Source organism: Lolium rigidum, chromosome 5, assembly GCF_022539505.1.
Source record: "Lolium rigidum isolate FL_2022 chromosome 5, APGP_CSIRO_Lrig_0.1, whole genome shotgun sequence".
NCBI classification, from domain to species: domain Eukaryota; kingdom Viridiplantae; phylum Streptophyta; class Magnoliopsida; order Poales; family Poaceae; genus Lolium; species Lolium rigidum.
This window is the reverse complement of record NC_061512.1, coordinates 172134784-172156517: the sequence shown is the minus strand read 5'-3', so window position 1 is coordinate 172156517 and position 21734 is coordinate 172134784. Positions and strand designations below refer to the sequence as shown.

The following is a 21734-nucleotide window of genomic DNA, read 5'->3' as shown; positions in this document are numbered from 1 at the left end:
CATCCTAGCTAGGAGGAGAGAGGATCCTGGTGCTACCTGTGTTGTAGCACCGGCCTAGCAGCAGCACTGCAACGAGCATGCATTGAACTTCAAAGCTATAATCATGAAAATAATGTAATCAGCACCACTAAACAAGTATTAGCACCAGCCTTGGGCAGTATAGAGCTCTACCCCTGGGGGGAGGTTCCTACTTCGAGGCTAACCTCGAAGGGTCTGGCCTCCAAAACCTGGATGTCGACACAAGTGGGACAATGGGGATGCTCTCTCTATCATAGGAAGGTTTACTGAGTGCAATATGATTTTGTCCCCCCCCATTACCTTTTCAAGTAGACCCCCATAGTTTCTATAGTGATTACACGCTGCTAATTATGCTATCATTAACACCAAAAACACTTAGGAGACTTTCCCTTTTACTTTCGTCATGGCTCTCGATTCTCCTCATCCACTTAAGCTGATAGTATCTCTCGTAGTTGGTTGATGTTTTGGTGGAGAAGGGACAAAAGACTTCGTTTAACAATTGGATGTGTTTCCTCAAGACGCTCACAATGATATTATGAGAAAGGATAATGCGAAGATGATGTGTCCACCATGTCTTCGGACGGCAGTGCCTTAATGTTAAGCACCCATAAAAAATCATCCCAAAAGAAGCACCCATGAGAAAAATATTAAGATCCATGCCCAAAAAAAGTAGATTATGTACATGGATTAATTTCTCGGGAGCAACCCTGATAAATGCATCTAAAGAAGCATAACCATGAATAGCTGGCCTTCGGGCGGCCAAGCGGCCATCACGACTCACGAGGGAGCGTCCGACTTGGTGATGAATCAAAGCTTAGCACAACTTGATAAATAGTGATATCAAACTTATGTTCTGTTAGATGAGAGGGGGCTCAACCTTGGTGCTCACAACAAAACCAGGACCAGCTCCAGGCCTGCAGTTGTCACAAAAGATTTGAAAATTATTTTAAAAGATAAACAAGCAAGCCTAAACAAACCATGATCATCACCATGAATACATGTCTAATAGATAGTTCAACCGACACAAGTCATCTAGCTAAATTGAACAGGAGTTACTTTTATCATGTCCGGACATAAATTTTCTGATCATATGATCATGATAAAGTAACTTAATGAAAAATCATATCTATAAGTTCCTAAAAAATAAGGAAACAATGAAATAATGTACAAGATATACACATGCACATGTGGCACGTGAATGGTAGGAAAATATTTGAGCTAAGAAAAAAAAGTTATTGCAGATTGAGCTATAGGAAGTTACAGTTACATAATATTATAATTTATAAAGGTTTTTAAGCTATACTCCCTCCATTTCCATGAGCCCAGTGGTTGTACTATTTTACCAAAAATCCATATGTGCATGTTTTTATATATACTCTGCATTTATGAGTTTTTCACATTTTTAAAAAAAACTTAGAAGTACTATTTTTGCTAAGTTACAAATAGCAGAATCATATGCTACTAGGATCCTCTTGTTGTTTCTCTATTATGACCACATTTCCTCCTCGTTTTCCTTGATTCACCGAGGAGTCAATATAATGTGCGAAAAGAACATTTGGAGTTAAAAATGTGCCTGTAAAGTCTGTACTAAAAGTTAATATGGAATCTCATGATAATATTCTGATTATGATAGACAGCTACCCAGCTTACTCCATAGAAAACAGCATGCTGACAATCTGTGATGATTCTGTTTGAACTGTGAACCGCGAGCCCTAGGAACAATCACCGCCTCTCAAGCTTGTCAGCAGCTTCAGGTACCCATTACAATCTGGGTCTACATACCTGAAGGCAGATTACCATGTCAATAGCTGAGAAGATTTGTTTACCATGTCAACAGCTGAGAAGATTTGTTCTTGAAATTGCACTGTCAGGACAATAAGAATATATGGCATATATACTACCCATGACGGAAGAGGAAGTCAATGATCACAAGGTTGCAATTTGCCTTGAAAAAATTTGTCCTCCGGATAATGTTTGCAGCATGTGATACGGGGAGTAGTCTGAAGCTATCAACTTCTCCATCTGCAAGATGTTTGGCAATGCACTGGTTAATATCTTGCCTGCCAGAATGTTATTTGTATGAATGGTAAACAGAATATTAGCATTTTTTCACAGTCACCTTCATTATTAGGAACAAAATCTACAGGAAGCCTAAGGTCGTAGCAGAACAGAACATCCCTTTTGTATCTAAATCCATCGATATCCATGTAAGATACAGCTCCAACAGAAGTAGCACTAGCAAAAAACAAACATTGATACTCATGAGTTCGGTTCTTCACACAGCAAAAAATGAGGTATGATAGTACAGAAAAACTAGAACTTCTCACAGAAATTAGCACGTTACTTGGTTGACATGGATCTTGGGATTCCTGCTTCCTCTTCGCATTCCTTGATGATATTCTCTTTACAGGAGATTCCATATGGCTAAAAATTTACATACGGAGTTAATGTAAGCTAACACTTCCACATGAAAATCACAAGGGCATCGTGCATCACTTCTGCAACCGAAGTCTTTGAGCCTGCCAGCCAAGACCTTAACCTTTATTTCCATGCAATATTATAACTCCTTCAAAATACTACCTTTTTAAGCAGCCTAACTTTCTACATATGAAGTCACCTGGCTTAACTAACACTATAACTGGGAGGAGTTAAGAACATTTTATACCAGATAAATTTGTAAGAAAAAGAGAATCCCAGAAAGTCTGGACGTATTCTTTCGTCAATAATTCCTTTACTAAGAACTTAAGGTAGATTCAATAGATACCCAAAAAGTTCAAATTCTTATCATCCTGATTTAGGCATATGGCTAGCAACAATCTACAGGCTATAGGTCTAACTACGAGCATTCACTATTATCTTCATAATATGTCCAGAACTAGTGCAAATCTCTATTCAATTACAAAAATGGGAAATGTTCATGCATATTATTTAGATATTAATATTCTGAAATAGGAGATCCAAATATTATCATCTAATGCATACAAGATTCCTGCTTCATATTTTTAAATGAAAATGGTACCAAAGGCACTATATGACTGGTGTAATAATAAACAATGTTGAAGAAAAGTCAGTAATTATAGCTACCCGTCTTCAATAGAAGTGCTAACGGAGCGCCAAAAGACTTAAATAGTAAAATAGAAAAAACAAGAACTATACCAGGCCACCAGCAACAAGATGATCTAGCATTCCAGGGTAGGTTTGCTTCACATCACTTCTCTTAGCAATCCACAGAGATTTCTCACCATCCTTCTCGATGTACCCATTCATATGAACACCATAAGCCTGCCAGAAGGATCTAAGACTTAAAATAGAGAAGGCTGTTTAGGAATATAGCTAGCAAGAATCCAGAAACTCGTGTCGCAGACAAGAAGATCGATCATGAGTACCATGAGAGGTGTAGAATACAACACAGACACCATATATCAAAAAAAGGACATGCTACAAGTATATCAAACCTTTATGCCGAAGTAGGGAGCAGCAGCACGTTCCAGAGAGAAGTACACAGGCATGCCATAAGATGAGGTTACTGGATAGAGCTGCATATTGCAAAATATTGTAAGACAAGCAAAACAAAAAGGAAACGTGAACCTAAGGTTGATTTGCTAGGTGATAAAATAAGTTAAACAGCCTCAAAAATAGTATCAGAAAAATAGATAGAAAGAACCTAATATATAGCATGAAAGCCAACAACATTGCATGAGGAAACATAAGAAAAGAACACTCGCGATAAAGAATGGATGGGGAATTGAATGTTATACAGTATCTCCCAACATTACTATCACATACAAAGTTATAACCAGTTGACGACCTTGAAGAAAGCTTGAACTGGTAAAAAGTATGTACCATTATTCATTACAAAGAGAAAATAATTTTTAAAAAGCCGTCTAAAATGGCAAGGTTTAGATAGCCTGACCATGAAGTAAATATGTCACTACCATGATCTACCTAGATAGCATAGTGGGGATATGCAGTGAGCCAGTGACAGTAAAACAGGTTAGTTTCCTACATTTGGGAAAAGATCATACAACTATGTCCAAGAAGTCTTTCCAGACTAATCTGCTAATTTTAATCGTATGACACCTGAACACCACATAATTACAGTACCCTTAGCTTATAGCTACACTCATGTAGTCATGTAGTTGTCTAAATTTGGCAAATCAGAAAATCGCAATTTTCTGAAGTTCAAAGTTGAATAATTCAGATGTCCGTTTCTGGCAAGTACCTCATTGCGTATACCAGGAATGAGTTCTCCTAGGCCTTTTATGACATCTCCAATGGCTAGCGTTCGAGCTTCTGGAGTCCTAAGCGATGGGTGGAGAGTCACATGCCCCACAGTGCTGTTGCCATTGTGGCCCGAGACAATGGTAAAAACATCATGGAAGTCTCTCAGGTGTTCGGTAAAACTGAAATTAGAATTACCAAGTTAAACATTGCAGACCCTAGAATCTCAAAGATGTAACTATGACAAGTTGCTCAATATCCTCATAGACTTCCACTTGGCCAAACCCGAACACTCAATCCCCCAGAAGAACAAAATCTAGCTTGGCTATCATATGCAAGCTCTGTTCGTCTTCATTTAGTGCATGATTGCTTGCATACAGAAAAAATGATACAGTACTACACCAGAAAAATGAACTTGGCTCCGCCATTGTTTCCTCAGCACAAATTTGTCCGCAGAGTATATAGATGCTAAACGTAGAGTAAAAAGGAGAGCAGATGTTTATCATGTCACACTCACCCCTTGTGGATGTACCCCACCACTTGATCCTCCACCAAGAACTCCACGAACTGTCCCTTCTTATCCTGCGTGACCCGAACAAACCCACACCTGAGACAGTTGCAGACGTACACACACCTGTGCAGTTGGTTCCTACAAGAGGGGGGAACTTACCAGTCCTCGGTTGCAGATGTCGACCTTGTGGAAGTATCCGGAAAGGTCGGACTCGTCGCCGACCCCGGTGTCGCTGGCAACTCGGAGGGCGTCGGCCCAACTAAAGCCCGCCGCCGCAGCAGGTGCCGCGGAGGCAGCGGTGCAGAAAGGGAGGCGGCGGCGAGCAACAAGCTGGATGTGGGCAGGGGATCTCCGGCGGGCGACAGCGGCGGCGGCGGCGGCGGAGAAGGAGGTGGCTATGGCGGCCATGCTGGAAAACTGGAAATTGTCTGTGATTGGCTCGCGCTTCTACTGGCGGAGATGCCGCCGATTGTGGTAAAGGAGTATCAAGAATGATTCTGTACACTGGGGCTATTGTTCATCCGTTTTTGGGGGAAAACAAAAGGATGCCCATTGATACATCTGAGCACTCAACCAAAAAAGGAAGCAGACTAGCTTTGTCCCGTGTAAACACCTATTATTTATAGTTATTGTAGCACATGCACTATGATGACATCATGCACATTAATTATCCTTTTAAAATGTTTAAAAGCCTATAACTTTTGCACCAGATGTCGAAATTAGAATCCGCTTTCACGTTTGAATTTCTTGAGGTAAGCTCTTCAAAACTAGATCTCGTTTCTATGTATTTTGATGAAGTTTTTTTTAAAGCAACTTCTACGTGCGATAAAGCAATTATAATGCGAGACGATGCAACTTTAGTGTTGGGGGAAGCAACTTTGCTGCACAACGTAAATCTACATTCACAATAAAAGTTGCATTGCTGAACGCCAAAGTTGCTCAGCCATCCGTCAAAATTTATTCGGTGGGCACCAAAGTTGCTTCACTGGACGCCAAGATTGGACCGTCACAAACCAAATTTGCTCCGTCGAGTACTAAAGTTGCTCTGCGGGATACTAATTTTGCTCGGTCGGACGTCAAAGTTGCTCTCCAGGGTTCGAAAACTGCGTCGCCGGGCACGATTGTTCCTCCGCGGGGCACTTAAGTTGCTTCGTCACACATGCAAATTACTCCTATGGACACCAAAATTATTGTCGGGCACAAAAGTTATGCCTTCGTGTACCAAAAACTGTTCATGTTCGTTGCACACCAAAGTTGCTTTGTCGCACACCAAAGTTGTTTTTCTGCACAATAAAGTTGCTCTGTCGCGCATCAAAGTTGCTTGTTAAAAAATTTCGTCGAAACATATGAAAATATGGTCTAGTTTTGAAGCTCTCATCGTGAAGATTTTAAAAGTGAAAACGAATTGTAATTTCATCGCACGGTTTAAAAGTTACAGTTTTTTTAAAAACAACACCTAACATTAGCTAGCCTACCAGAGGGATGGCCTAGTGCGTGTGCCCGTGAGGTTCGTGTGGCACGCGGCCGCTCGTAAGATAACCGTCAACCTTCAGAAGTCAAAACCAAACGCAGCAAACGTTTTTTTACATGAAACACATGCATTCCAATAAAACTTGGCAGAATCGCCAGTCACCGTGCAGCAACTCCAATACCATAGTCGGTTGTTGGCTATAAACGAGATGTTATGTCATCTATAACTAATCTGTAGCCAATAAATACAATAGTTGGCTATAAAAATGTGAGTTTGTTTATATCTCAGTTAACTAAGATTTTCTTAAATCTTAGCCAGTTAACTAAAATTTATTATACTTGCTCTTACAGTGACTGGTAGCCCGAATGTTCACCGTGAGCTACACCATTACCCAGCGGGCTTATTACAACACCTCGGGGTAAACACCACACGGCCATCTATAAAATTCACCCTGAGCGGATATTTCATGTCGCTAATGAGGAGGCCAATCGAACTATATTTATAGTCGCTGGATGTCAAGGCATACTTCAGGTTGAAACAACTCGTGTGACTCCGAGCTGATCAGCAACTTCGATTGCTTAGACTGGTCATAGTGGGGAGTAATTTAGACTAGTAACATATGCTATGTTACTAGTCTAGGTTACTACCTTCATAGTTGATATAGTAACTTATATGTGGTATCATGCATTGTATCATTTTTATTATGTTGTAGACTCATCTTACTCCCTCCATACCGGTTTACTGGGCTTCTTATAAAATCAGAGATATCCCCAAAAATTAGTCTTAGTTTAGCATTAAATTAGTGATTTAATAGCCTTTGTGGCCCTCCTCCCTATAATTTCTCCCTTGAAACTCTCCGTGCACCAAGCGATGCCCTATGCATGCACTTGCATGTTAATTGTTTGACCTTCCATAATTACTAGACACAATTAACAACGTTAAAAGGGAGATTCAAAGCTCAACCGGTGGAGTTTTTCCACCTATAGGAGATTACCTTAGTTGCGGTGTATTTCTTAATAAGCCCAATAAATCGGTATGGAGGGAGTACCTTGAGGTGTGTGATGTTATGATAACATAGCTAGTTACCATCTTACTCTCTTTCTTCATTTATTAGCATATTATGTCATTAAAATACCTTGAGATGTGTGATATTATTAGCTATGTTACTCTCACTATGAGCAGTCTTAAAAAGAGCTTGGGCTTCGACATATAAGGTATTGGAAATCCCGGTCAGAGACCCAATAACTGCAAAATGAACGTCAGCATCGCTTCCGCGACAGATCGCTCCCCATCCGCCGTTGTTTGTTTCTGCATAGAAAGAGGCGTTCAAGTTTATCTTGATATGGTCTGCAGGTGGAGGCGACCATGTGGCTACAAGAGCCGGCTCATGTGTTTTCCTTTTTTGAAAAAACTCTTTTCATTCGTCAACTTGCCGTCTCACACCGTGCTGAAATTGCACAACTGATGCATGCATCTCTCTATGGTTGTCTTTGTTAGAGCATCTTCACCGACGCATCCTATATAGTCGTCGGCAGGAGTGTCGACACTGCCGTATGGGGGCGCGTCGGCACAACATCCTCCATTTGGGGCTTCCACACCGGCGCACCCCATACGACAGCCCCAATAGATGATATGAACTTGAAAATTCAAATAAAACCATAGAAATTTGAATAAGTTTACGAATTTAAAGTTTGAGCCAACACACGGCCACCAAATTCGAATAGGTTTTTGAATATGAAGTTTGGGCCTACATACGGCCACCGAATCGCCATCTCCGGCTGCAAAAAGGAACATCGGCTTCCAAGCCAACTGATCATATGAACGGGATCAGGGGTGGCTCAACCTCGACGACTTCCCCATCGTCGGCGAGCCCCAGCGGCAGCTCTGTCGTTGCAACAGGATCCATGGCTCGTCCGCGTTGTACCCCGCGTAGTACCCCGATGCCGACGGTGAGCTCGAGAAGTTGCAGAGGCCACCGCCCATGATGAGGCACGCTTCCGCAGTGGACGCCGCTTTCGCTGTGTCGATAGATGCGATGCGGCGCCTTCTACGGTCGGCCGCCATAATGGAGCGGCGTTCCATCTCCTTGTCCCACACCTCCTGCGGCAGTTCCATCTCCTTGTCCCACACATCCTGCGGCATGTTCGCCGGCTTCTCCTTCGGCGCGACGGTGTGTGATACGTCTCAAACGTATCTATAACTTTTGATGCTCCATGCTTGTTTTACACCAATTTATATATGTTTTGCTTACACTTCGTTGCACTTTTACATGATTTTCGGCACTAACACATTAACAAGATGTCACAGTGCTAGTTCCCTATTTTCTGCTGTTTTTGTATTTCAGAAAAGTTGTACAGCAAATATTCTTGAAATTGGACGAAACAAAAGCCGAAGTCAATATTTTACCGAAACGAAGACGAAGTCCGAAGGGAGGTCGAAGAGGCGTAGCTGGGCACCCAAACCACCCCTAGGCGCGGTCTAGCCCTGGCCCGCGCCTAGGGTAGGTGTGGGGCCACCAGGCCTCCACCGACCTCACCCTCGTCCTATATAAAGCTCCGACGCAAAAACCCTAAAAATACAGGCCTCCATCCACGAAAAAATCCGTAGCTCCGCCGTCGTCACAGACAAGATCCAGGGACAGTAGTCTCTGTTCGGGCACACTGCCGGGACGAGGAATTGCCCCCGGAGCCATCTCCATCGACTCCACCGCCATTTCCATCGCCGTTGCTGACTTCCATGATGAGGATTGAGTAGTTCTCACTCGGGGTTGAGGGCTCTACCGGTAGCTATGTGGTTTATCTCTCTCTCCCATGGTGTGATCTTTATGTGATCATGAGCTTTGTAATCTAGATGTTGTTATGCTATTCAAGTGGATTTTACTTATGTGATCTCCGGAGACTCCTTGTCCCACGTGTGTAAAGGTGAGGGTGTGTGCACCGTGTGGGTCTCTTAGGCTATATTTCAGAATATACTTGTTCACTAAATTATGACTTGAGTTGGATGTCTCTATGAAATTGTGGTGTGTTAGTACCGTCTATGAATGCTCATAGTACAACGTGGGGTGTTTATTCGTACTTGGGAATACAACTTTGAGGTTTGCTTTTGCAGTTCTACGCGGTGAATTAGTGTTTGTTATCCAATCGGAGAGTAGTTTAGAATAGCATAGTGAAGTGCTTATATTTATATTCCTTTATGATAACATTGTTGAGAGTGTCTACTAGTGAAAGTATGATCCCCGGGTCTTGTTTGCAAACATCGAATCACCGTTTATTTATTGTTTTACTGCATGTTTACTTGCTGTCATATTTATTTCAGATTGTTATTACCACTCGTATTCATCCATGTCACTTGCATTTTACTATCTCTTCGCCGAACTAGTGCACCTATACATCTGACAAGTGTATTGGGTGTGTTGGGGACACAAGAGACTTCTTGTATCTTAATTGCACGGTTGCTTGATAGGGATATCTTTGACCTCTACATCCCTGAGTTCGATCAACCTTGGGTGATCCACTTAAGGGAAATTTGCTATTGTTCTACAAACCTCTGCAATTGGAGATCCAACACACTGTCTACAAGAAATAGAAGCGTGCTAGACGACATCAAGCTCTTTTCTGGCGATGTTTCCGTGGAGGTAAGGTAAAAGGTACTCACATCCTTTGGCTACTAAGTTTATTAGTTGCTGGTGAGTGCTCGAATTTATTTCCTTTAGATTCTGCAATTATATCTTTTTTATTTCTTGTTTTTATTTTTACTATTTAGGCTTAATGGAAAACAACAACAAAATTAGAGAGCTTTATAATATTTATCTTGAGTTAGGACATGAGGTGTTTGAAGAGAAAATTTAAAAAAAAACTATGAAACTTTACTTGCATCCTAGTAGCAATATTATTAGTATGAATTCTTTGACCATCATTATTGCTAATGCTACGGAAAATCTAAGCTTGGGAAAACTGATTTTGATGAGCATGATATTTTTAGTCCCCCAAGCACGGAGGAGGAAATTTACTATGATGATACTATACCTCTAATATATGATGATTACAATGATAATATGATATTTTCAATCCACCTACTATTGAGGAGAAAATTAATATTGATTTCGATATGCCTCCTATATTTGATGATTATGGTGATGAGAATAATAATGATAGCTATTTTGTTAAATTTGCTCCCACTACAATTAATAAAAATAACTATGCTTATGTGGAGTGTAATAATTTTATGCATGCGGCTCACGATAAGAATGTTTTAGGTGATAGTTATACTGTTAATTTTATTCAGGATGCTACTGAAAGTCATTATGAGAGAGGGAAACATGGTTCTATGTATCTTAATAATATTAAATTTCACCTCTTTATGTTGAAAATTTTGAAGTTGCACTTGTTTTGCTTTCCTATGCTTGTTGGTTTGTGCTTTCATGACTTGTTTCCTTACAAGATTATTTTTCATAGGAAGTGGTTTAGACTTAAATTTGTTTTATATTTGCTTCTTGATTCTCTCGTATACTCCAATTCATATTTCTTATGTGAGCATCTTTTCAAACTACTGCGTCTAGCTGAAAGGCGTTAAAGAAAAGCACTCTTGGGAGTTAACCCATGTTTTATTTCTTTAATTTTTATTTTATTGAGTCTTGGAAGTTATTACCTCTGTAATAACCGCTTCTCATCATTTTTATTTCGTTTTTGTTCCAAGAATATCCTCTAATAGGAAGAAAGTAAGATTTGAGGAAGTTGTTGTCCAGAACAGATTATGTGTTGTTACCATAAAAATTCGTAAAAATAGCCAGAGAGGAATTTTGAGCTGTCATTTTTATGCATATGCCCCAGGTTATTATCTAACTTTCGTTAGTTGACCACTTTTCTAGATGAGCAACAAAGGATTTTCTGAAAAATTGGCTGTTACCTGATGTTCTGATTCGACAGATTTCTGCACTATTTGCATTTTCCTCTTAAATCTCTTTCTTTTTGAGTTCTATTGATCAAAGAGCTTTTTGAAAGGTTGCTACAATATCTAATGCTTTAATAGATGTTTGATATATGTTAGTACTGAACCCAAATAGATTTGTTTATTTTGATTGTACTAATGCTGCTAATGAAGAATTGTGTGAAGTTTTGTATGAAGGAAGTTTTCAAGTGTAGGAAAAGAAGAATGATGTGATGAGGTGAAGAATGCACGAAAGCTCAAGATTGGGGATGCCCCTGTCACCCCAAGAAATATCCAAGAGGTACAAGCGTCAAAGCTTGGGGATGCCCAAGGCATCCCCTTCTTAATCAACAAAATATCAGGTCATCTTTCAGGACACTATATTTTTATTGCTTCATATACTATGTGTTGTTCTTGGAGCGTATTTATTTTTGTTTATAGTTTTCTTTTGTTATGTTTGCTATAGCATATGGTTTATCCTATCATTCTTTTGTGGGAGAGAGACACGCACCGTTTTCATTGCATAGAATACTCTAGTTTTCGCTCTTATTGTTTTGTGAGTGTTCTAGTTTTCTAGTACTGCATTTAGCTCTTGGTTTTCGATTCTAATTATGTTAAGATCTCATTAGTATTCCGTATTCATGTATGATTGGCTCTATGGTCCATATTGTTTTTTATCTCTGAGATTTATTTCAAATAAGTTGATTGGTGTTGGATACGAGTAAAATATTTCATGACTATAGTGATGCAAAAGGAAGTTTGTCTAGACTGTGGCATAGACTTTGGTATATCATGTTGGATGTTATTCTTGTCATATGCTTAGTATTTATTGTTGTAGCATGACTATGGCTGAGAGTGCATAATATATCATTGAAAGAATCATGTGTTGTTTCCATCATAAAAGCATAATATTGTGGTATTCTCCTTTGATGTTTTATTGGATTGACTTGGCACATGCTTATACCATGTTATGACTATAACCAGTCAACTAAAGCCTCTATGATCATTTAATTTTTGACTTGTAATATCATTTTATGCTTTGATTGATAATGTTTTGTCGCTATGCATGATCATGGCCATTATTGCTCTCTTTGTTGGTCGCTCCCAGTCTTTTGCTAGCCTTCACATGTGCTGAGTATGATCTCTACTTGTGCATCCAACCACCATTAACTAAAGTTTTCCAATTGTGTCCACCATATCTACCTAGTAGCAGTATTGCTATTCAAAGTAATTCATCATGTTTTTATTTATCTTCCAAATTGAATTTTGTCATGAGAAAATTAGTCAGTAAAGCTCTCACGAACTTGATGACACATTTACTTTCTTGTACTTAATTAACTTGATCATTGTGACTATCTTATGAAGTTTATATGTTTGCAAATTGCAAGTTGGGAGTTCGAATAACCATCCTTTCATGGGGAACGCTTTCAACATTGCACTTATTCATATTTAGTTTATGTCATGTTCTTTTGCTTATGGATGGCTAGCGGTGCAAAATAAAATGGGAACTTGTAAGTCTATGGAGTTTGTATATGAGTTAGAGAAACACCTGGGCTGCTAATCTAAGCGGTGCATTATTCATGATGGAATTTTACAGCGAACCATAGTGAGCATTCTATGAAGCATTTACAATAAAAAGCTATACACATAGTAAATAAAAAAAATGTTGGGATGCTCATTGTCTGTTTCTCTTGTCCTTTTGGCATGGGATTGCTCCTACAGGAGTACTTCTATATCATCGGGCAAGAGGTACCTCGTTGGCGATTCTTGATGATACATGTATACTTACAATAACAAGAACTTATTTGGGACCTAAGTTCAGTAGCATGAGGATTAGGTACTCGTATTCAAGGGGCATGAGATTTTCAACTTGTGATTTGTCAAGCATATAGCTCATATTTGCATCACATTAACTTTAACCATTCAAGATGCTTATGATAGGGGCAATGAGAGCTCAAAGCTAATGAGTACCATACTTTTTGGAAGGTTTATAAAACTTGTTTATATTGCTTACTCTGCAAAGAGTTTCTCATTTACTATTATGTTGAGTCTTCATATTCTACTTTATGCACCAATTAAGAGAGCATAGTTGTCATTCTTAGTGCAATGTGCATAGTTCTAAAATTATTATTGATTGATTCATGATTATGACTATTGCTTGTTCTTAAATTACTTGCATCTACTCACCCTCTGAACTTTGAAGGTGTCCTAGCATTTATGTTTTGCTATTCCATAAAGGACATGTTGAGTACCACTTTTCTATGTATTCTCTATGCTCATAAACAAACAGTTGCTTTTAATGCACTATTATTCATGATCCTTTGTTTGAGTTACTTCTCATGTTATAACATACTTGCTAAGTTCTATTGTTAGACTTATATCTATCATGTCGATGCTTATAGTACTTTGATCCCAGCACACAATGCTTTACATGCTTGATCAAGATTGTGTTGGCTTCATGTCACCTCAAAAATTATTTTGTTATCACTTACCTACTCGAGGACGAGCAGAAGTTAAGCTTGGGGATGCTTGATACGTCTCAAACGTATCTATAATTTTTGATGCTCCATGCTTGTTTTATACCAATTCATATATGTTTTGCTTACAGTTTGTTGCACATTTACATGATTTCCGGCACTAACCTATTAACAAGATGTCATAGTGCCAGTTCCCTATTTTCTTTTGTTTTTGTATTTCAGAAAAGTTGTACAGGAAATATTCTCGAAATTAGACGAAACAAAAGCCGAAGTCAATATTTTACCGAAATAAGACGAAATCCGAAGGGGGGTTGAAGAGGCGTAGCAGAGCGCCCAAACCATCCCTAGGCGCGACCTAGCCCTGGCTCGCGCCTAGGGTAGGTGTGGGGCCACCAGGCCTCCACCGACCTCGCCCTTCCGCCTATATAAAGCTCCCTACACAAAACCCTAAAACTACAGGCTTCCATCCACGAAAAGTTCCTTAGCTCCTCCGTCGTTGCAGATAAGATCTGGGGGATAGAAGTCTCTGTTTCGGCACACTGTCGGGACGGGAAATTGCCCCCGGAGCCATCTCCATCAACTTCACTGCCATCTCCATTGCCGTTGCTAACTCCCATGATGAGGAGTGAGTAGTTTCCCTCGGGGCTGAGGGCTCTACCGGTAGCTATGTGGTTTATCCCCCTCTCCCATGGTGTGATCTTTATGTGATCATGAGCTTTGTAATCTAGGTGTAGTTATGCTATTCAAGTGGATTTTACTTATGTGATCTTTGGAGACTATTTGTCCCACGTGTGTAAAGGTGAGGGTGTGTGCACCGTGTGAATCTCTTAGGCTATATTTCACATAATACTTGTTCACTGAATTATGATTTGAGCTGGATGTTTCTATGAAATTGTGGTGTTTTAGTACCGCCTATGAATGCTCATAGTACAGCGTGGGATGTTTATTAGTACTTGTGAATACATCTTTGAGGTTTGCTTTTGCAGTCCTATTGTAATATCCCAGGTTTAGAGGCAACAAAATGAGAGAACACCAAAGTGTGCATTGCATTCATGCATAGAAAATCCGGGGGATTTTCGCGCTTTCAAATAAAACTTACCACAGTAACTGAAGTTTCACTTGACTTGATGGAATTGAAGTAGATCATCAAGTCAAGCGCTATAAACTTCACTGTGATCTTTGTTAAAACCTTGTTTTGGGAAGAGATGATTTGATCTATGGATTAGATCAAATGGAATTAGATTTACAACAACACATTCTTTAAGAAACAAACCCTAACTTATTAACACTTAAAAGTTAGCAACTACCTTTGTGTGTAAATTAATTCACTTCTAAACTTATTACCAAATAAGGTAAACCACAGGGTCTAAAGTGAATAAAAGCCACACATTCTTATTTAAATCATAACTTATTAAATATATGGAATATCATAAAACTAAATCCATTTACATTACAAATTATAGTTCAAACTATATGAATAAAACTAACTATGAGTATTTTGAAACTCATATGATCATGCCTTGGTGAAATCAAAACCAACTATCCAAATTTGAGGAATAACATTCAACCATGATCTTTTGATCAATATTATAATGTAAATCCAATCCAATATGATATAGTGACTCATCCACAATAATAAAATCATCCACAAGATATTTAGTAACAAATGCCACTTGGCTATCCAGAAATAAATCATATGAGAGGATAATGATCTTGCCACATAGGATGAAAATATCTACATGACTTACTTTCCAAGCTATGCCACCTCATGCTCAAAGGATTGCTATGGATGAGGGCATGACACCCAAGCACCTTACTCATCAAACCAACACAAGAGTCACCACCTATGTGTCATGATGCTAGAGCTTGCCCAAGCCTATAAATAGAGCCACAACCTTCATCCATATGATCATCTTGTAGCCTGATACATGGGAACAAATAAATAGAGCCACTCCATGTGAATTAGCTAGGATCAAGATGAAGAAGCTAGGAGGTGGAGGCATACCACAAGATGAAGGTTTATCAGATTTCCTGAAGAACAAGCTACAGAATATTGCAAGGTAGAATCCCTAGGCAAACCATATATTTAGAGGATCATATCATCATATCTTGAGTAGGACCTTAGGCTATTACAAGACATTTAGAAGTGAGAGAGATTATAGATGCTAACCATAGCCATGTCTATCCTAGAGAATTTTAGAGTAGTATTACATCTTACTTGTTTAAACCAACCTTTAATCCTGTAGATGAGAGCCATGTTCCATTAGTGAAACATAACCAAAGCTTATGCTCATATTCTAATCCTAGTTGTGTATCACATTGGTGATCACTACTTAAACCCTAAACTACATTTGAATTCCAACCCATGGATTAACTTGGATTATAATTAGAACCCTGCCATACCTCATGCCTAGTTATACTTCAATTTAGTGAAGCTTATACAAAACCCTAAACCTTTCAAGTAGAATTCACACCACATAGAATATTATGTCCTAACTTGTGTATCATGGATCCCAAGTATAAACCAATCCATATACACTTATAAACTAAATGCCATTTGGTGAGTAGAGTGAAACAAACATTCAATTCTATTTGGTTTTCCAAGTACTTGCTTTGGGAACCAAATGAAATAGTATTTTTATAAAATAGAATCACCACAAGAGCAATTGAATTAACTATGAGGATTATAGGATTCCTCCTAAATAATTTAAGTCAAAGCTTGATTGATGATTATAGAGGTTATATCACCACTCTTCTTAAACTCTAAGAACCATCATTCACATAAAATCATGAACCAATCCCATTTCCTTTACCATTTGTTAAACCCTAGCCATAATTAATTTTTATGTGAATAATCAATATGGTTAAGCACTTGCAAAATATAATATGTTCACCATTCACATGTTATCAATTTTAGATCTTTTAAAACAGAATTGATTCCTAAATTTAAAGTAATTGAATTGAACCCTAAAATTCATATCTATTTGAATTTTAACGTGTGCTTTATAAGAACTAAAGTTAATCAATTATAAATGGTTGTTTAAAAGCAAAACAATGCAGTGAGTATTATCATAAAATGATATTGATATTCAAATAGTTTTGAACCTACAAAACAAAGCAGAAATCAAATTTGAATTCAAACCAGAAAATAGAAAACAAAACAGAATTCAAAACAGAAATTTAAAAGAGAATTGGAGGGAAACTTACCTGGTGGACCTCAGCACCGCAGCAGCCCATCACCACCAGGCCAACAAGGCCCAGGAGCAGCCCAGCCCGCGCACAGAATTAACCCACCATCGTACCGTTTCGACGAAGAATAAAAAGAGCCTCATCTTCTTCCCGGCGTCGACAGCGCAGAGGAGAAGCCGGCCACCTCACCGTGGAAGGATAGGGAGGACCTGGACGCCGCAGACCATCCCAGAATCACGCTCAATACTTCTCGCGTCCGAGCCTATCCCAAATGCGTCCCGATTCGTGTCGTTTGCCGTGCCAACACCTCCGCCACATCTCGGCCATTGCCGCCGGTGGAATGACGAGATGGACCTCGTCATGCCCTATAAATATGTCCAGCAGCACCGCCGTGAACTTCTTGTTCTTCTCCGCCATTCTAATCTCTCCCCGATCCTCTATATCTCTCATAACCATCCATGCCCTGCCACCGGTGTCGATCAAGGATGCGACGATGGAGGCCACCCCAAGCTCAGTGGTGTAGCCGAGGAGAAGCGCCTCTTCACGTAGATCATCTGAGAGGAAGGACGCGTCAAGGGGAGCTCGGGATCAATCCAATTTCGTCGTTCCCTTTCTCAGTACATCGCCGGCAATGGTCAAATCAAGCTCAACTCCGGCGGTCATCATCGTCGCCGACCACACCTTGAGCTTCACGGTGAGATTCCGCATCTTTAGAGCCCACTTTCGTTTCCCGGTATCATCTGTAGCTCGCGTTCGATTCCTCGCCGGAGAGCACCGCCGCAGGTCATCGTTTCCGACGATGCTCCGGTGAGCCTTTTGCCAAGCCATCGCCACCATCCGTCTGAGCATGATCGGGAGAGTTGAAATATATTACTAGGCCGTCCTGGGGAGCAGTAAAACGGCGGCGCCGCCCTCGCCTGGTCGCCGGCGTCAAGCCGACGGCGAGAGGGGCGTGTCCACCGCCACGTCAGAACCTTTGACTGGTCCTCTGCCCGCGTGGCAGTTGACTGGTCAAAGGACCCCACTGGTCAGTGTCTTAGGTTAGGCAATGAACCGGTACCTTTAGTATTTAGTGTTAATTTCAAATTCCAAAAAATTGCAGAAACTTTGTAATATCATAGAAAATTCATTTCAACTCAGAAAAATATAAATAATATATCAAAATGCTCACAAAAATACACTCTATTCAAATAAAATATAAAACAAAAAATGTGTGACAAAATAAAAATCCATTTATTTTTAACTTCTTTAATTATGCCTTTTCATGTATTTAAAATGCAAATTGAATCCAATAAATAATTAAGTTCCAAAATTAAATTTTAACTATTCAGTAACTAAGTAAAATGTTAGGATTAATTTTATTTACCATATTTGCATTAACTTAATTATTAGTGATAATTAATAAGCCCTAATTTATAATTACTATTTTCTATTTTTCTTTAAATAGTAATGACTCAAGAAAATATTATAAGCCAATATTATTTTGGTAAATCAAAACTTATTTACTTAAACATCTTTAGTTAACAAGTTAATTATTTTAAAACCCTAATAACAATTGTTAAACCCTGATTCTTAATGAAACCTAAATAGAAGTTGCTCTAATTATTAAATCTTGTGAAGATTAATAAAATGTTAAACCATTACTAATTTTGATTCAAAGTAATTAGTAATCACAACTCTATTTATCAATTATTATTTTAGGAGTTGTACCATAATTTAGAAACCCTAGTTTTAATTTAAGTAAGACATTGATCTCATTATTTCATGTGTTCATCCATAGTAGTTGCAAACCTAAAACCCTAAGGATTTAACCCATATGATCATTACACTTTAGTAGTAACTCTAAAACCCTAGTTGCTTATCATATGTAATCAGGTGAATTTTAACTTTACTTGTAGAACCTTGATAAGTAACCAATGAATGCATAATCATGATCCATCAACATAAAACCAATTCACATGAGCTTGTCATTTCATGTACCTATTCTTAATTAAAAACTTATATGCTTCCCTAAGTGCCACCTAGATATAAACCCTAACTTGTTAATTGAATTAGTACTATTGATCCCTATTACTATATACCATACCATTAGGATCAACCTCAACCATCATAATTTAGTAGCACCATAATAATAAACCCTAATACCAACCTTGTGTAGCAAATCACATAACATGCTCCTATCCAACTAAACCCTAGTTAGGAAATGATAAGTCACTTAGCTTAGAAACTATTAGTGATTATTTAGTAAAGCAATTGTGAAACTATAATAAACCCTAATAGCTAATTATAGAACCATCTTAATAACCATCCTTTGATATGATGCTTAGAAGGAACCATAGCAATAAACCTACCAATACTTGCTATATAGAAACCCCAATCCAAATTAAGAACCAACTAGTTCCTATTAGTGAAACTAAAGGAATCCAATAGTAAACCCTAGAAAGCCATAGCACCTATATGTAGTAGTTCATACTCTTATTTTAACCTGTTCTTCAAAAGTTATTCTTTTGAAGTACAAATGCCAATCCAACCTTAGAAGCCCTATCCTTCTTTGAAATACTCATTATTTCTTAAACAACATGTTCTTCAAAAGTTATTCTTTTGAAGTATAGTATAAGTAAACATCAACCATGTTCTGTAGAACCTAAAATTAACAACTGTTCTTTATATATTATTTCACAACTATTCTTTATGTGTATGATTGTTATGATGTCTTATATCACTTGGTTATGATGCTAATATAACCAAACCCTAATAAGAACCTTGTTTGAGAACCATTCTAAAAGTGCAACCAACCCTAAATAAATCTTTACAACTCATACATCCTTAATCATCGAGGTTAAGTTACGCTCGGGACGATTGCATCTCATACTATGCATTATAGCATCTTTGCTAGTTCTTTAAACATTGTCCTTACCGGACGATGATGGTATTTCAGAATTTGGAGTTATCACGTATCGAAGCTTTTGCCTCGCATAATCTTGCGATCAAGAAAGGCAAGTTCATCGCTTGCTCATGTCATTTGATTATTTGTATCAAACTATATGCAAAGTACTATACTTATCACTCATGCATTGAAAAGCAAAGTGTTATTTTACAATTATGAATATGACTATGTGGTGGGCAATGGAACCATGGTATGTGTTGATATGGTGGAGGTTCCATTGCATGGGTTATATCACCCTAGGATTAATTACCAATGCCGTCCAGTGATTCTAGCGCCGTACATATCGCGTTATCCATAAGATCTATAATGGCTCTGGGGAAGTCAGTTGTATCTTTTCCCTTCTGCACGCCAACGGATTGGTAGAGCCGGTGGGGTGTTGGAGGCACTGCCGCAATAGGTTGGGAAATCCTTTTAAATCCCCATCCATTAGTGATGATAAGCTCTACGATCTATGATGGATTGTCCGGAGTACACCGTGAGTAAAGCCGTATTATCGGGAGAAGTCTACTGGGGTGTACGGTTGGACAAAAGGTGGGTTTGCGGTGGTCGCGGAGAAGGCGAGTGATTGGCTTGGATCTTATACCGGGCCTCACACCAAAGGAAGTGTGGACGAGGACATACTCTCGACCGGCAACATGGTTAAGATCTCTTGTGGGGTAAAGTAACGCACCTCTCGCAGAGGGTATCAAGAATTGTGACTCGTCACTCCTCGTTCCGGGAAGGGAACTGCGAACGCGGCAGGAAAGGAACTCCACGAAGTTCTAGTCAACCTGTGAAGACTGACGGGCATAGTTTTCAGAATAAAATAAACCTTTTGAAGAAATGTTTATGAAAACTTGCATTGGCCTATGACTTTCTGGTCTGTGGCTGTAGCTAGTGCATGATACACATATTTCCTAATATGAACTTGCTGAGTACGCTCGTACTCATTCTATCCCTTTTGAACCCCCTTCTTAGATCAAGACACCGAAGGAGAAACTACCGTGGAACTCGAAGACAAGTGAGTCAACTGCAACAAGATGAAGAATCCAATCAAAGAAGTCAATGGAGTCAACTTCTGCATCAGCTATAATGGAAACCTAGACTAGTAATAGAAGGGAACCTTTCCCTAATCCTAGCACCTAAGTAGCTAGAATTCTATAGCAAGCCAAGTAGCTCTTAAGCTGGAGTTAGCAATCAGTTAGACTACGAGTCGTTCTTCTGGAGCTTTATTTGAAGTTTTTACCTCACTGTAAAGTAGGAGGTTGTGTTGATCTTATGTAAACAGTTCGTGTGTACTTCTATAGACATACCTTGGACTCGCATATGTTTCTGTTGTACCACTCTGAGAGATGTAATATGAGTGGAACGGTGTTTCACTTGTGTTATGTCAATGACTTGTGTACTACACCATGCAGTGGTACGCTGGGTCACCACACCTATGCGGTGAATTGGTGTTCGTTATCCAACCGGAAAGTAGTTTAGAATAGCATAGTGAAGTGCTTATATTTATATTCCTTTATGATAACATTGTTGAGAGTGTCCACTAGTGAAAGTATGATCCTGTTATCACCAGAATTTGACCGAGTCAGAGGTGGGCCGCGATCAAGGTGGGCTTGAAGGATATACATGGAAGAAATACATGAATCAGCCTTATATGCAAAGTTTGGGCTAGTTTGCCCTTGTATCTGTAAATATGATAGGATACGTGTCGGTTAGTTAGAGTTTGGTTCGTGCACGGTTGGGATTATTCCCACGTTAGAAAGTCTACGGACTATAAATATGTATCTAGGGTTTATGAAATAAACAACAATCACGTTCACCACAAACCAATCTAGGCGCATCGCCAACTCCCTTGTCTCGAGGGTTTCTTCCGGGTAAGCATCATGCTGCCTAGATCGCATCTTGCGATCTAGGCAAGTACACGTTTATTCGCTGTTCATGCGTTGCTCGTATCGAAGCCTTTTTATGGCGAGCAACGTAGTTATCTTAGAC

At 39.2% G+C, this 21734-nt stretch overlaps 1 protein-coding gene across 2 annotated transcripts; it reads right to left on the bottom strand.

Annotated features, from left to right (window-relative positions):
- Positions 1-687: 687 nt before the first annotated feature.
- On the bottom strand, positions 688-5241 carry LOC124654380 (nudix hydrolase 20, chloroplastic-like). 2 transcript variants are annotated; one of them, XR_006988323.1, is made up of 10 exons: positions 4910-5241; positions 4757-4821; positions 4241-4421; positions 3474-3554; positions 3175-3300; positions 2363-2442; positions 2138-2253; positions 1920-2040; positions 1669-1800; positions 688-932 (listed from the first exon to the last, which is right to left on the bottom strand). XR_006988323.1 is itself a non-coding variant. In XM_047193389.1 (9 exons), exons 1-9 carry the CDS (start codon positions 5156-5158, stop codon positions 1731-1733), a joined length of 1089 nt encoding a protein of 362 aa, XP_047049345.1. In that variant the 5' UTR covers positions 5159-5241; the 3' UTR covers positions 1153-1730. The 2 variants fall into 2 exon arrangements, 1 of the variants encoding a protein (XP_047049345.1); XM_047193389.1 differs by lacking the exon at positions 688-932 and having other exon boundaries at positions 1153-1800.
- Between the last annotated feature and the right edge of the window lie 16493 nt (positions 5242-21734).